The 16,626-nt window shown below is 42.2% G+C and overlaps 1 protein-coding gene across 1 annotated transcript in view; it reads right to left on the bottom strand.

Annotated features, from left to right (window-relative positions):
* The window catches only part of LOC311237910 (retinal-specific phospholipid-transporting ATPase ABCA4-like), a gene marked incomplete at its 5' end in the record, with an annotated part of 151,299 nt that overhangs the window by 78,282 nt on the left and 56,391 nt on the right, over positions 1-16,626 (bottom strand). Inside the window, 10 exon segments of the mRNA XM_084325884.1 lie at positions 1,352-2,152; positions 4,236-4,313; positions 7,493-7,697; positions 8,912-9,133; positions 12,241-12,258; positions 12,260-12,464; positions 14,127-14,152; positions 14,154-14,249; positions 14,251-14,305; positions 14,724-14,929. Coding sequence (XP_084182010.1) covers positions 1,352-2,152; positions 4,236-4,313; positions 7,493-7,697; positions 8,912-9,133; positions 12,241-12,258; positions 12,260-12,464; positions 14,127-14,152; positions 14,154-14,249; positions 14,251-14,305; positions 14,724-14,929 — 1,912 coding nt within the window.

The raw sequence follows: 16,626 nt of genomic DNA, 5'->3' as shown, positions 1-16,626 counted from the left end.
TACTGCCAATTGTATTAGTATGAACGACCAGCCAAGCCGGAAGCAACGCCGAGAGCTGGGCTCGAACCCAGAATCTCCTGCGTTAGTGGCGAGGGCCTTGCCCACTGCGCCACTTAGCCGCCCTAGATGAAAAGTCTTCTGTGTATTTTTATTCATTCAATCCCTAAATATCAAGTGAAACTAAACTAGCTCTTTACTTGAAATACAGTACATTGTTTCTCTCGTAGAGTAATGATTACTGGAAGGGGCAGATCGTCAGACAACATCATGAGAAGAAGTTCCTCTTAGTCCATCAGACGTCACCCGCACCTTTGGATACATTATTATTAATCAAGTGACGTCCTTCCAAAACATTCCATTATATTATCAATAGACCTCTACTCCAGTCTGTTTTTTGGCATCCAAGCATGTGAGACAGTTGCAGTTGAATTGAGATATCGTGAAGGAGGGAGAGGCTCTGGATGTGAGGTCAGGGGATTGGAATGCCACTCAAATGCTCTCTATCACTTATTAACTAAAGCAACCAAAGTGGGATGTTGCCAGTGTGTGCATTATGTGCAGCGTGCGTGTGTGTGTGTGTGTGTGTGTGTGTGTGTGTGTGTGTGTGTGTGTGTGTGTGTGTGTGTGTGTGTGTGTGTGTGTGTGTGTGTGTGTGTGTGTGTGTGTGTGTGTGTGTGTGTGTGTGTGTGTGTTCAGACATGCCAGCAAACACAAACACACTCAAGGGCAGCAAGTTCCCACACACTGAATCTGATTGGTGAGAGTGGGAGAGGGAGAGGGATGGAGGGAGAGGGAGAGGGATGGAGGGAGGGATGGAGGGAGGGAGAGAGAGAGAGAGAGAGACAGAGAGAGAGAGAGAGAGAGATTGGGGACAAACTCCTTATTTGGGGAAAACCCTACACAAAGTCTTGAATTAACGGACTATGTCAATATCTCATAGGAAATCAAGTATTTAGGACTTGGCCATTTAGAATTTAATCAAACTAAATCATCAAAGTCCTTTTTTTGTATTTTTTTTTTAAATGTATTTGTGTTTGTTTGTTTGTGTGTTTGTTTGTGTGTGTGTTTGTTTGTTTGTGTGTGTGTTTGTTTGTGTTTGTTTGTGTTTGCTTGTTTGTGTGTTTGTGTTTGTTTGTGTTTGTTTGCTTGTTTGTGTGTTTGTGTGTTTGTCGCAGGGTCTGGTTCAATTCATTCAAAATGTAAACAGAATATTATTATTGGTAGATAACAATGAGAATTAATTCTCATTTATTTGTCATTACAACCCCAATTTTGAAGAACATCGACATCCGGGGGTTGATTGAAAATGAATTGACCACAGCTCCAGCGTTTCTGGACATTCCCTCTTTACCGTTCTGTTTCTCCTGGTGGTTATCCTCCTTCTCCTCAGTCTTCTCCTCCCTCTCCTTCTCCCTCTGCAGTTTCTCCCGTTGGTCCTGATGTTTGCAATCCAGGCTGGAGTCCGGTTTGGAGTCCGGTTTGGAGTCCGGTTTGGAGTCCGGTTTGGAGTCCGGTTTGGAGTCCGGTTTGGAGTCCAGTTTGGAGTCCGGTTTGGAGTCCGGTTTGGAGTCTGTTTTAGAGTCCGGTTTGGAGTCCGGTTTGGAGTCCGGTTTGGAGTCCGGTTTGGAGTCTGGTTTAGAGTCCGGTTTGGAGTCCAGTTTGGAGTCCGGTTTGGAGTCCGGTTTGGAGTCCGGTTTGGAGTCTGTTTTAGAGTCCGGTTTGGAGTCCGGTTTGGAGTCCGGTTTGGAGTCCGGTTTGGAGTCCGGTTTGGAGTCTGGTTTAGAGTCCGGTTTGGAGTCCAGTTTGGAGTCCGGTTTGGAGTCTGTTTTGGAGTCTGGTTTAGAGTCCAATTTGGAGTCCGGTTTAGAGTCCGGTTTAGAGTCTGGTTTAGAGTCCAGTTTGGAGTCCGGTTTAGAGTCCGGTTTAGAGTCTGGTTTAGAGTCCAGTTTGGAGTCTGGTTTAGAGTCCAATTTGGAGTCCGGTTTAGAGTCCGGTTTAGAGTCTGGTTTAGAGTCCAGTTTGGAGTCCAGTTTGGAGTCTGGTTTAGAGTCCAATTTGGAGTCCGGTTTGGAGTCCGGTGTCTCCGGGCACTTCTCGCTTTTCCGCTCCTTCTCTTGGTTGCGCAGGTTGTCGAAGCTCGGCTTCTCTGGGCCTGTCAGGAAAGAACACAGGCCGGTTTTAAGAATCTTAAAAGGTGTAGATAACATTCAGCCACTAGATGTCGCACTACTAGAGCACCAGCATGTAATTTATCCAATCAGGTGCATTCCACGTGGGGAAATGGGAAGTAGGGAGGGAATAAATGCATGCAACATATTAAGATAAGATAAGATAAGATATTCCTTTATTGATCCCCTTGGGGAAATTCAGGCATCATAGCAGCATGGGGGAGGGGGGGGGGGTACAGGTAGTAAAAAAGCAGTGTAAACAATATAACAAATCAATATAATTAACTCTGGACACCTAATTAAGGTGCGAGATGAGGGTATGTATGCCCTCTCAGTTATATTTGCCCTACAATAAATAGTTACAATATATAATCTAATAATCCAATAATCTAAATCTAATCTAATATATAATAATAAAAGAAACAAAATGCTAAAATGCGAAATGCTAAATATATGCAATATATAATCTAATAATCCAATAATCTAACTCTAATCTAATATTATATAATCAAAAAATGCTAAATGCTAAATATATGATCTGATGAGGTATACAGTATTCACATAAGGTATGCATAAGGTAGTATATTGTCCTTTTAGGTTCCTGGATGTCTGGCAGCAGTCCCTGCCCACTGTTGTGGAGCCTGATGGCCGCTGGTATGAAGGACTGGCCGAGGCGGTTAGTTGAGTGTCGGGGGGGTATGAGTCTGTGACTGAACGTGCTTCTCATCTTGACTAGCTCGTCAAGATGGACCTGCACATAATTTTTTTAGGGGGGGGGAAGCAATACTTTTATTCCGCACCTTTCTCAAAGCTCTGTGGATGTATTATTATTCTTTCTTCTAAATGATTACATAAATATTTTATCTCTCGGGGTCCTCATGGGGTGGGTACCGTGGAGGTCGGGACGGGGGCGAATGGGGGCTCGAGATGTTTCACTTTATAGTAATTTTTATCTTTTTTTTAATATAATTTCTACAGATTTAATTAAATTAAATTTGACTTAATTTGATTGTCTTGTCATTATTGTGATAAGTTACTGTCCTGTGATGTCTTCTTATGTATTATTATTATTATTATTATTATTATTATTATTATTATTATTATTATTATTATTATTATTATTATTATTATTATTATTATTATTATTTATTATTATTATTATTATTATTATTATTATTATTATTATTATTATTATTATTATTATTATTATTATTATTATTATTATTATTATTATTATTATTATTATTATTATTATTATTATTATTATTATTATTATTATATTGTATTGTGTCTTGTTTCATGTGAAAATAAGAAAATAATTTTTTTTTATCACAATACATTTTATATTTTAAAATACCTTTACCTTTACCTTTACCTTTAAATATCAATCGATGTTTCAAAAACATTCTACTAGAAATCACTTTTCACATATGTTTACGATATCTTTTGGGAATTTCTGGAATATTTGTATACATTTTTGGAAGACTGTATGTATGTGATTTACATATTCCAAGTTTCCATACATGATTTTGCAAATGTCGTTTTCATGGCATGACAAATACAATTTTGCTTTCACATATGATCATATGTGAACATGATGCCTTCACATGACTCACATACGTGTGACTACATCTGATGATGTGTGAAAGCTAGTTTCAATATATGATAATGTGAACATTACACATATGTTTAAAATCATGTAAGCACATGTGGAATCTTGTAAATGACATATGAGGCGCTAACAAAACACAATGGATACGCATTTGATGAATGTGATGAACACAATAAAAAAACACCTGAAATTAGCTTGAGCTTGGTTAACAGGGACCTTGCTTCTCAAAATGAATCCTCTGTATTGTTTTCAATTACCTCTTGTTGTATCCTTCCCCCCCCCCCTTCCGTCTAAGCAAAGGTCTTAAAATGTCTCGTAACTTGTTCAACTTTCAAAATCATTTTGTAAAAGTAGATCAAATAGCAGACTGCTTATTTTTAGAATGACACCTTAATAATACAGTTTCAACTGACCTATGGTTAGGAGGTTATAGGTCAAATGTTTTCAGCACTTACCTGATGCCAGAAATCCTGTGTTACACCAATACGATGGCAGGATGGGGAAATAATATGGCCGACCGATTCCATACTGCCCTGTAGGAATATGACGGACAGAAACAGAATAATGTCTGAACTACTGTATACAAATGAGTTGAATATTCCAAGGTGTTGAGAGACAGGATGTGAGCCTTTTGCTAATATGCAGTTTTTTGTCAAATCATGAATATTTTTCTGCCTTTAAGTTCTTATTAGGCTGAAGATAAATGATCTGTCAAATAATACAAAAGAAAAAAGAAATTCTGTATGAGAAAAGTGTACCTCAAAACTGGGCTGTTTTAATTCAGTCATAACAATTGGACAATTAATGTCATGAGTATCCTTTTTTAGCTTCAGATTAAGCTTTAGATCATTTGATTTGTCTCTAGTCCGAGTCCTGGAGTGATTTTCAGGACTCGTGACTCGACTTGGACTTGAGCACTGATGACTCAGACTTGGACTCGAGCATTGACTGCATTCGGACTCGGAAGGTGCAGACGAGGACTCGGACTTGTTAATGAATAAATACAGTTATTTATTTTGTATCCTTTTTGTAATAGGCCCTAATCATTGGCATAAGATGGCTAGTGCATTTGTTTGGCTATTGTGTCACAAAGTAAATAAACTCCCTTTGAAATGGTGACTGCTGTGTCATTTATGTTTAATGTAGACCTTTTTTATTTGTATGTCAGCTCTTTGACTGCCAGAGTGGAGTGGACTCAACCTTGATGACTTGGACCCGGACTCGGACTAGGGTAATGGGGACTCGACTCTGGCTCTTCTTTGGTGGCTCGGACTTGGACTCTAGACTCAACACGAGATGTATTGACTCGACTACAACACTGCTCTGAACACAGTCAACTCTCAGTAGGCTGAAGGGGCGTGGCCTTCTGTTCACTACACACACTATACTGTAGATGTTTGATTGTTAAGGACTCCTTATCTCATCCTGTGAGTCTTCTCACTCAGCTAGATGTGACTGATGGGCCAATCAGAGCAACTTGTGTGTATTGTGTGATATTTCAGAGGAAGCTGATTGGATATCTGAAATGGCTTGATTATGTTGATAACCAGGGGGATAGACATCAAAGGGCTTAAGCCTTTAGTCATCATTTTCACATCAGTTCTAACATTTTGGCTAATGTTACATCAACACCTTCTACAAAATAATGCAATGAGATTGAAAAATAAGATATTCTTTGTACTGAATCTTTAAGTAGAGCACTTAAGTAAAAATGAGTACTTAATGGTGTACAGTTTCAGAGTCAACCGCTTACTATACACAACTGTTTACTATGCAAAGAATATTGTCATCATAAATCAAAGCAAATTTTCATTTTAAGGCACTGTGACCCAACGTTACGCCTAGAATATGTCTGTAAAAAAAGGTGCAGGCCCTTCCATTGTAAACAACAACATTGAAGCAGTAACTGTATATTTGTATGTCTTGTATGTCATAAATGTCTTGATGAATTGAAAATGGAGGACCCTGATATAAACAAGACGAAAGTCTTTTTCTGGGCCCTATTCCCCGTACCTGGTTCAACTAAGTCGATCAAAAGTCCCATTATCCAGATTCAATTAACCCGATGTTTGAATCCGGGCTTTCCCTGTTCCTCGAACGCTGATTCAGTCTCGTTAATTCGAACCAGACTTGATACTCAGGATAATTGCTTGCAGCCGCCTCACCTGAAAAGACAGCAGGTGTCGAACGCAGAAATCCTGATTTTCTAACGGCATTGATTGATTGATTGATTGATTGATTGATTGATTGATTGATTGATTGATTGAAAACTTTATTAAAAGATTGCAGAATGGGTACAATACAGTACGGCTCAATAGCCTCGCCGACAAGTTAAATGCATAATCTATAGGCAAATTTTAAGTCCCTCATTACCCCAATCAATCAGATTATATTTCTTTAAATGTGCCTGCTGGCAGTAGGCTTAATGGAATAAATAATCGAATGAGATCTTGCTAGCGAAAATAATTAGTTAAACTCGTTCAGAATAAGTAGACAAAAACAAGCCCGAAGAGTATCTAATTGATACGAATTAATAGATACTTATGAGGATATCTGTACTTTATGTGCTTAGGTATCATGTACTATAAATACATGGTTCCCAATGTTTTCAAGGCTCGACCCCCGAAATAAGAGAGGCTTGGAGGGAGGCTATAGTTTCACTATTAATCAGGTTTTAATCTGTTTCGGACATCATCCATACATGCATTGAATTGATTAACCTTTGGTTTATACCAGTGACACCAGTCATGTTAATCACCTTCTTGTTCATCATCAGATAACAGTGCTTGAACAGATAAATGCATTTTCTCAAATGCATTCATCAAAACGTCAAAGGCTTGCAATTGCTCATTAATTTTCTCAAGTCACGTCCACGTCATCAAATCAAACAGTGCATCTCCTCAAACATTTGAATCCCAGTTACAATATCACAATAACGTGTGAGTGACAGTGACAATTCAACAATCCACATATTCAGATTCGTCATAATTCATATCCACAATCCACGCATGAAGACTTCAATTTATGCTTGAATGAAACAAAATCCAGGCGCTCCGTTAAACATCCACAGCGGAGAATATGAAAGGAATCAGAGCCAAACAAGCGATATGTTTCATTAATTAAAAACATCCCCACGGGATTCACATTTGCAATGCTGCGCGTTATTAAAATAACCACATAATGTGTATATCGCACCTCGCGAGCGGCGTATATATAACGTGCATTATTTAGGACAAAGTCAATTTAGTATCAGCATTTTAGGTCTATTATTTTACATTTCAAAAGCCCCCTCTGAATGGTATAATGGGATCTAGACTGTGAGAATTATTTCAGGAAGCGAACTGGCATTTCTTTGCAAGGGTGTGGCCATGGTTCATCCAGCTGACTGAACTAAACTCTGCCCTCGACCAGGTTCAAACTTTTTGATCTATTGTCATAGTGATTTAGACAATCGAGCGTCGGGGAACGGAAAGGTCTGGCTTAAGTCAAGTTATCCTGAAAATTATCCGGCTAACTCAGTTAGCCAGGTAAGAGGAACAGGGCCCAGGTAGGTTTCCAGCATCGAACAGAGTTCCAGGGACACCCAGTGTTCCTCTTCAGTTTGTTAATCCATCGCGTTTCTTTCCGCTTCTCCGACTCTCCCAAAAAACAACATGGCGCACCTTTACTTCCCTCCCCACCCCCCTGGTAGTGAGATAGCGCTGCTGCTGACCTGGGAAGACGTTGTCCAGGTACCAGGCCAGGAGGGCGTACAGCACGGTGTCCACGCCCATCATGCAGATGGAGGTGATGAAGGAGAACTCGTCTCCCTCCAGGGGGCTGGTGTGGATGTTGTCCCACTGCAGGCCCAGGCCCTGCTCCTCGTACCGAGACAGGTACTCCGTCCCGAAGCCAAACGCCACCTGGGACAGCAGACTCTGCGGGAGAGGGGGGTTAACTGCGACTGTGATATTATAACATTTTTTTTTAATGTTTTTAAAGCCCCCCCTAGTTTTTAAAGCCCCTACGTGGAGGATTCTGACTTTACTTTACGGATTCAGTGTTTACTGAAAAAAAACGGTCGATGAGAATTGGCCGTTGGTCGCCTCTATATTGTATTAATATTAGGGATGCTCGATATTGGCTTTTTTACCGATACCGATATACCGATATTGTCCAACTCTTAATTTCCGATACCGATATCAACCGATACCGATATATGCAGGGTTCCCCCCCCCCCCCCCCCCCCCCCCCCCAAAAATGGAATAATTTCAGGTATTTAACATTACATATCTCTTGTTGTGGAATTAACACAACATTATGCATACTTTTGACAATAAATACAATCTAAATTTGTTCTTACTTGCTTGCCTGGATAAATAAAAGGTTATAGAAATGTAAACAAAAATTTAATAAAAATAAATTGAAAACCGATACCGATATTTTCCGATATCACATTTTAATGCCGATATCGGCCAATAATATCGGACATCCCTAATTAATATTGTGTGCCACAGGAGTTCTGCTGAACCACATTATGGTGCAAAGGAAGCCTTTCCAACCAAAACTTGCTTCATCAACCAAAATAACTGTTAACCCTCTCCTTGCTGCCGGGAGGCGGGAACAAACAGCAACATCTCCTCTGCAACAGGAAGCAACTGGGTGTACAGTATGTGGTCTTAGCATGAGAATTAGGCTGCCAATTGTTTCCACAACTATTTCTCTACAGTAATATACCAAGGTATCACGACTAATCTGCCAATGATGTATGGCATGCTAATTCTACACATAGAGGCTTTAAAGGTGCACCATGCAGCATGAGAACTGTAATAGTTTACAAAACATACTGTATCTATAATATACAGTTTTAGTTTAGGTTTACAAACCTAAACAGCGTTCTAGAAGAGACTATATTTGATTCCCTGTCAGTTGCTGATATTAGCAAACACAGCAGAGTCCAAGTTGTTTCTTGGCAACACATCAAGTATTACATCTCAGAAATTATTCTCTCTCATGTCATCAAAAGTCAAAAGCAACTGAGGCTCTGAGAACCAAACGTTAAGCCTTTAGAGAACCCAGCTCGGTCCTGGTTGCCTATAGAGAGATGGCCACATGAAGACGTCACCACAGCAACAACAACACCACCACCCACCACCAGGATCTTCATGTCCTTGGTGATGCTGTCTTGCCAGGCGAAGCAGAAGATGTGAGGCAGGTAGAGGGCGAAGTAGATGATGCCGCAGCACGCCGCCGCCAGGTTGGCCTTGTTGAAGAAGACGCTGAACAGGAAGCACTGCATGATGGTCGCCGTGGTGAAGGTGAGCAGGAAGAGGAAGAGGATGACGGGGTCGCTGTAGTTCAACACCTTCCCGCCCTGGACGGTGACGTGAAAAGAAGAAAAAAGAGCCACATACTACTACGTCTGTTTTTAAGTGATGATGAATAGTTTATTTTCGGTCTTTTTAGTCGTTTTAATTAGGTTGGATAAATCTCATTTCTCCAAAGATTGTACATTGGAGTGTTGTGTAAAATACGTCGACATCAAACACTTCAAATGGATGGACTGCCTGTCCAAAATTTCCAGGAATAAATAAGCCTAATGTTTAGATTTACTTAAGGAATTACTTTACTGAGGAATTCCTCTGACGTAACGAACATGTTGTGTCATGTGAGTTTTGCTGTTGTAACCGAAAGATAATATTGTAATTGAAGCACCCGTTTTTTTTTACTAGCAATCATGGAGAGGTTTGTTATCCTCCCCTGCCCCCCCCCCCCCCCCCCTTCTGGAAAAAGAAACGTGAAAAAGCCTGGAAAAGCACAGGTATTTAAAGGAAAAGCATTTAGCCAATTACAGTACAATACCAATGTTGGTAAATAATACAAATGTCCATTAGAGGTCCCAACAACAGCACAATCAAACCAGCGACAGCTTGTAGTCGGGGGGGAGAGTCTGGGACTTGGGAACGGCAGTCATCGTTAATGTGAATCATTGACCAGCACAGCGCTATAGCGTAGCTGGTAGACTTCCCATGATGTCATGGTATTCAACTCACTAATGATTTATACAGTAAAGCTTCTTCATTAATGAGTACTGTAACATACAGTCTTCTTTCTGACACCTCTCGATAAAAAAGGATGAGTTGACATCGTCGCCAGGACCTTGGAACATTTTAAAAGTCACATGACCTCCAGTGATTCTGGTGTGGGAGCAGAGCGTATGACCTATAGACAGGGCCGGATTAACGACCGGGCCGACCGGGCCGCAGCCCGTGGGCCTTGAGTGATGAGGGGCCTCACTAGAGGCCCCAAATTCTTTTTATTTTTTTTTAACTTTAATTTTTAATCTTTTGAGGCCACTCGTCACTAGAGGCCTTTTGGAGGCCCCTCGTCACTAGAGGCCCCAAATTATTATTATTATTTCTTTTACTTTTATTTTATTTTCTTTTGGAGGCCCCTCGTCACTAGAGGCCCCAAATTGTTTTCTTATTTTGGAGATCGATGTCATACTGTGACACTGAATGATTGGCACTGACTGACGCTCTCTGATTGGCCACTGACATGTTTGCCCAATCGCGTGACGAGCTGTGTCTTTGCCCATTTCCTCGTCAAACAGCCTGCAAACTACCTGGCGTTCTATCGCCATGCTCTAAGACAAACTCTAACCTTAACCAACTTCGAAAGAGTGCCTAAGCTTAACCGTCAAAAGAACTTGCCATCAGCCCGTCACGCTCTAAGACAAACTCTAACCTTAACCAACTTCGAAAGAGTGCCTAAGCTTAACCAGTGTAGAAACAGGCATCGGCCAATCAGAGAGTGTCTTGCCAGAAATGCGGCTAGGTTTAGAAATAACGCGACTAGGGGCCTCCACACTACACACTAGTACTAGTACTAAATACCTATATGTCCCTATGCCATAAATGTCATGTATGTTGTGTATGTCATAAATGTCTATATGAATTGAAAATGGGGGACCCTGATGTAAACAAGACAAACGTCTTTCTCAGGTCTGCATCCCCTGCCTTAACAATTGTGTGTATTGAGCCGTACTGTATTGTACCCATTCTGCAATCTGTTAAATAAAGTTTTCATTCATTCATTCATTCATTCATTCATTCATTCATTCATTCATTCATTCATTCATTCATTCATTCAGTAAAAAAAATAAAAGAGATACGAAATATAGGCCTCTCTCTTATACATGCCTCCTCCTAATACAAGCCTGGTATCCACTACAGTTGAAACAAATACAAGCCGGGGTTACTATTAGAGGAATTACGGTATTATATATATTTTTTAAAGTGACATATAAAAACGCCACTGTGCGTGCGTGCACATGTGTGTGGGGGGGCCTCCACAAGAATCTGGCCCAGGGGCCTCTGAAGTCTTAATCTGGCCTTGCCTATAGACTCACATTTTGTTTCGTTTTTTTGCCGGTCTATAATAGCGAATGTTCCTAACTGACTGACTGACTGACTGACTCCCTATTGTTGAAACATGCACGTGTGTTGTGGCCTGGGGTGTAAAAAGTACCCAGAAATGTTGTCGAAATACCGTCTCAAAATCTCACTCAAGTAAAAGTCAGAGTATCTGGCTAAAAACACACTTTAAAAGTCCAAAAGTTTCTACTTTTAAATGTACTTAAGTACTAAAAAGTTAAAGTAAAAACTTTTTTTTCTGACTATTCTACTACTTCTGATAGCAGGTGTTTAATCAAAGATCAAGCACAAGGACCAATCAGCATGGGTATGAGCGGGTTAATTTTCCATTGATGGGGATTTTATTGGCTGTTTTTAAATAAAGTGCGGCCGCAGGATTAATAACGTTAACGTTAGTTCGGCCAGAGAAACAAATATACTAATTAAAAGTGTTGGACCTGCGAGATTTGTACTTTGTAGGTCTGCATTTTAAATGTAAGGAGTAAAAAGTATGTTTTTTTCTCTGAAATGTAATTGAGTAAAAGTACAAGTATACAAACCTAATAATACTTGAGTAAAGTACAAATCCCCCAAAACAGTACTTAAGTAACAAAGTACAATTACTCAATTACTTTACACCCCTGGTTGTGGCCAGTCCGTTTTTCCACATTTCCTCCAGGGGAAAACCAGTATCTCCCGTGGCACGTTTCATAGGACTCAGTGGAGCCGGACCGGCCTTCACATCCACAGACTCTGTAGAAATCTAGACCAACCCCATTTGTATATAGATCAGTTGTATAGGATATTGTGTAGTAGTGTACATAGGACCCATTACCTTTTAATTCGTTTTATCTTAGTACTTTTTTTTATTCATGTCTATTTTATTATCTATTCTATTTTATTCTATATTATATTGTATTTTTTGCACAATCGAAGGCGGGGCATGGCCACTTTCATTTCACTATATGTCTTGGGTATGTATGTGATGAATAAACCTAGTGGTTATAGAGACTATGATGTGACCAGAAGGTCACAGGTTCAATCCCCCAGTGTGACAGAGATATACCATGATGATAACGGTGAGGGAGGGCGGTGCTCGCCGACATCATGATGAAGCAGTCGATGAACCAGGTGGACCAGATGACCCCGTTGGTGACCCCCATGGCCCGCAGGGTCTCCTTGAGCCGCAGCTCCTTCTCCAGCACGATGCTCTTCACCGTCATGGACACGGAGTAGACCCAGGCCAGCACCACGAAGATGGGGAAGCAGCGGTTCAACGTCAGCATGAAGCTGGAGGGGAGGAGAGAGAGAGAGAGAGAGAGAGAGAGAGAGAGAGAGAGAGAGAGAGAGAGAGAGAGAGAGATGAGAGAGAGAGAGAGAGGAGAGAGATTTACTATTCAATCCAATTGACCTTTTTCAGTGTCCACTTTTGTTTCCTTTTTTCTTATCCGCCAACAGGGTGCAATTACCTCTCCTGGCCACAGGGTGCCAATATTCCATAGTGCAACTGTGTGTGTGTGTGTGTGTGTGTGTGTGTGTGTGTGTGTGTGTGTGTGTGTGTGTGTGTGTGTGTGTGTGTGTGTAGTGTGTGTGTGTGTGTGTGTGTGTGTGTGTGTGTGTGTGTGTGTGTGTGTGTGTGTGTGCGTGCGTGCGTGCATGTGTGCGTGCGTGAGTGAGTGCGTGAGTGTGTGTCTGCGTGCTGTGCGTGCGCGTGTGTGTGTGTGTGTGCGTGCGTGCGTGTGTGTGTATGCTTGCCAGCTGTCTGAGTGACAATGTGCACATATTGTGTTTGTATCCTTTAGGGGTGTAACGGTACACAGAAGCCACGGTTCGGTACGTACCTCGGTATTGCGTTCACGGTTCGGTACGAGTTCGGTACAACAGGAAAACAATATTTATAATTATTATTATATATTTATTATAATTATTATTATTAAATAGAATAATATTCTATAGGCTTGCCGTGGTAGTCAGTGATACTGGTGTCATTCTGTGTTCAGGCATCCACTGAGTAAATTAATTGCCTACTGCCCCTTTAACAACTTATGCAACAACTTAGTTTCAGTTTCACTTTCACTGAAGAAAACAGATGACATGTTACACAACAAGGAGGATTTATCAATATTTTGGATTTAACTGGAGAGGAGCTCAGATGATCTGGTGGTATGTACTGTAGTGCTTTTTTTTCTTTTTTTAAACAGCTGTGAGAGTCTGCGGTCCGCGGGAGAAAGTTGACGTGTGTGTTCGCTTCGCGTGTGTGAGTGTGTGTGTGTGTCTTTCCAATAACTACCATTATTGGGCAAACAAGAAAACTAAAGAAAACTGCAAAATTGTAATGACCCTGCTGTGTTACAAACATTTAATTAAGACATCATGGATGGTTTTGTTTTAGGGACACAGGCTGTAGAAAACGGGAAGGGAGGAGGGAGCGCCGAGTGCAGAGTGTCAGTGCGCGTTGTTAATTCTGTCCGTGCCTAAGCAAGCTTCAACGTTTTATTCATCATCTACATTTGGCAATACAAGCTTAATATTCAACGTTAAAGATCAATGTAAGCCAGTGTAAAGTAAGGTAAAGATATTGAGCATAGATTTGTCAAATGTGCAACCCTACTTTCACCTAGTGGTATTATGAGACGTATTCTTCGTATGGCTGCGCGTACCGCACCGTGACGGCCGTACCATAAATTCGCGGGAACGAATACACGTACCGTTACACCCCTAGTATCCATACAATATATATCTGTATGTGTGCGTACTGTATATCGTCTTACATGTGTGTGTGTGTGTGTGTGTGTGTGTGTGTGTGTGTGTGTGTGTGTGTGTGTGTGTGTGCGCGTGTGCGTGTGTGTGTGTGTGTGTGTGTGTGTGTGTGTGTGTGTGTGTGTGTGTGTGTGTGTGTGTGTGTGTGTGTGTGTGTGTGTGTGTGTGTGTGTGTGTGTTTGTACCACTCACAGATCATCCACATAGCATGGGTAGGGGCATCTGCTGCAGGTAGACTCCAAGCGGCGAGTCCTTGCCCGTCTGTATTTTGATGATGCCATGTTCTATCATATCCTGGAGGTAGGCGAAGCCCCCCCCACACATAGCGCAGGTCGTCCATGGGGTCTGCTCTGGGACCAGGGTCCCAATACCTGAGAGACAAATACACAGGGTTTTCTCGAACTGCAATCCAATTCCAAATATAACAGCATCAGTTCAGAATATGTACAGTAATATTCTGGATACTAGCTAATAATAAGTTATTAGATTGGATATGGTGTTTATACACATGTTCCCATCCTGACTATCATTATGTATTACCATGGAAACCGAATTCACACAGACGGGATAAGGTGTGCCTCAGTATCCTCGTGGAGAAGAATTTTGTCCAGTGACCTCAAATGAAATGGTGTATGGCTGCGTTGTTCAGAAAATGTCACAGATCTAATTGGCATCATATCAGACTATACTAGTTTAGTACAGTCTCAGTGATGGAAGGAAGCTGTGTCTAAACTGTGAAAAGGCCAATACTCCTACCATGACTCAGCGTGGTTTGCGTTGGACTCTGACCTGTCTTTGATCTTGTTGGTGCGTTCCACCATGTCGATGTCCATGCGGATTTTGAATTTGACGTGAGGTGGAATCGTGGTGGTCCAGGGGTACATGTTCACAAAGACCAGGCCCGCCCAGAACTTATTCCCCTCCATCAGGTCCAAGGCCCTGAAGGTGACCGTGTTCTCATCTGGCAGAGCCACAAACTTGTCCAAGATCACACACTGGATAAGAGAGAGAGAGAGAGAGAGAGAGAGAGAGAGAGAGAGAGAGAGAGAGAGAGAGAGAAGAGAGAGAGAGAGAGAGAGAGAGAGAGAGAGAGAGAGAGAGAGAGAGAGAGAGAGAGAGAGAGAGAGAGGGAGAGAGAGAGAGAGAGAGAGAGAGAGTAAAGGTAATGGATATGATGATTGGTATTCGTGCATTGGGTGATAGTTTAGGACTCAGTCAAAGTAATGGATGTGATGGTATTCTGTGTTTTAGGTTAGTACTCAGTATCAGCAGTGACAAAGAGCTGCCATGCATCCTCTCCTTCTCACACCTGGCAGGTGTTGCAGGCCTCAGGGTTGGAGAAGCAACATAGTGACCAGACACTTGTCACCTGTTCAAGTGACACCTGTTCCCAGGACTGGCTGGGTAACTCTAGGCAGGCAAGATGAACAAGTGATGCATAATACCTCACACATGCACTGCATTTCCTGGAGCGGTTTTGGGGTTCAGGGCAGAGACGGTGGGCACCCAGCCACCATCGAGTTGCCAGCTCGTTGCCAGTGTTACTGTTGACGCCGAGGATCAAACCAGTGACCTTTCGGTTACTAGGCAGCCTCTCAATCTCTAGGCCAATCGAACATTGGCTACCTTTCAAATCGGAAGTCAAATGATAATTTCACTACATATTAGTTCCGATTAGCAACTGGCACGACGAGGATGATCATCGTAGCATTATAGAGCTTTTGCTAATTGATCAAAACAATCATAACTGAAATCAGCCAATCAACAACAACAACATAGCCTGTTAGCAAGAGGGCAGATCAAACCATTGTTGAATGGGTGGATGGGGGTCTAAGCCTAGTGGCAGAGTTCAGCAGCCACACTCTCATTCGGTGTGACACCTCAGTAGTGGCCTCCTATTCCCCACGAAGCGTGTCTGATAGAGCTATTCACCACCGTCTAACGCAGCCAGGGAGGACCTGGACCCCGAGACCAGAGGAAAGCAAAACAACCTTGAACCCCTCAGACATGACCCCACGCCGCCCCCACTCACACACACACACACACACACACACACACACACACACACACACACACACACACACACACACACACGCACACACACACACACACACACACACACACACACAAACACACACACACACACACACACACACACACACACACACACAGAGACATGTGCACAAAATGTGTATATGCATGGAATGTATACATTGTACACATACAAATACACGGACACACACACACATTACAACAGGAATCCAAATCTCACTCCACCCCCCTCCCTCTATTAGATCAAGCATCCCCTTGCAGCACCATCACCTCCTCCACAACAACAACAACAACAACAACAGCACCATTGTCCTGCTACGCGGTGCGAATATCCAGGCGTGCCACCAAGCGCACCATCAGCACCCCCACCCACCCCCTCGGTCATTGTCGACACTTTATAAAGGAGGGTGGTCGGAGTGACAGCTGTATCTAATTGGCCTCATTCGTCGCCTCTCTCCCTGTCACACTCAAGTGCTGTAAGCTTCAACCCTGACAAAGACAAAGAGCGCCAGCCCTCCGCACTGGCCGTGGCCCCGCGTGCCCCTCGATGCCACCAACACTCCCCCCCCCACACACACACACACACACAGCGATAGGCCTCTCGTTTGCGATTAGCATCCACCAAGGTGGGGGGTGAATT

The sequence above is a fragment of the Notolepis coatsorum genome (genome assembly GCF_963971535.1).
Source record: "Notolepis coatsorum genome assembly, chromosome: 12".
Classification (NCBI taxonomy): domain Eukaryota; kingdom Metazoa; phylum Chordata; class Actinopteri; order Aulopiformes; family Paralepididae; genus Notolepis; species Notolepis coatsorum.
This window is presented reverse-complemented; position numbering and strand designations above follow the sequence as displayed.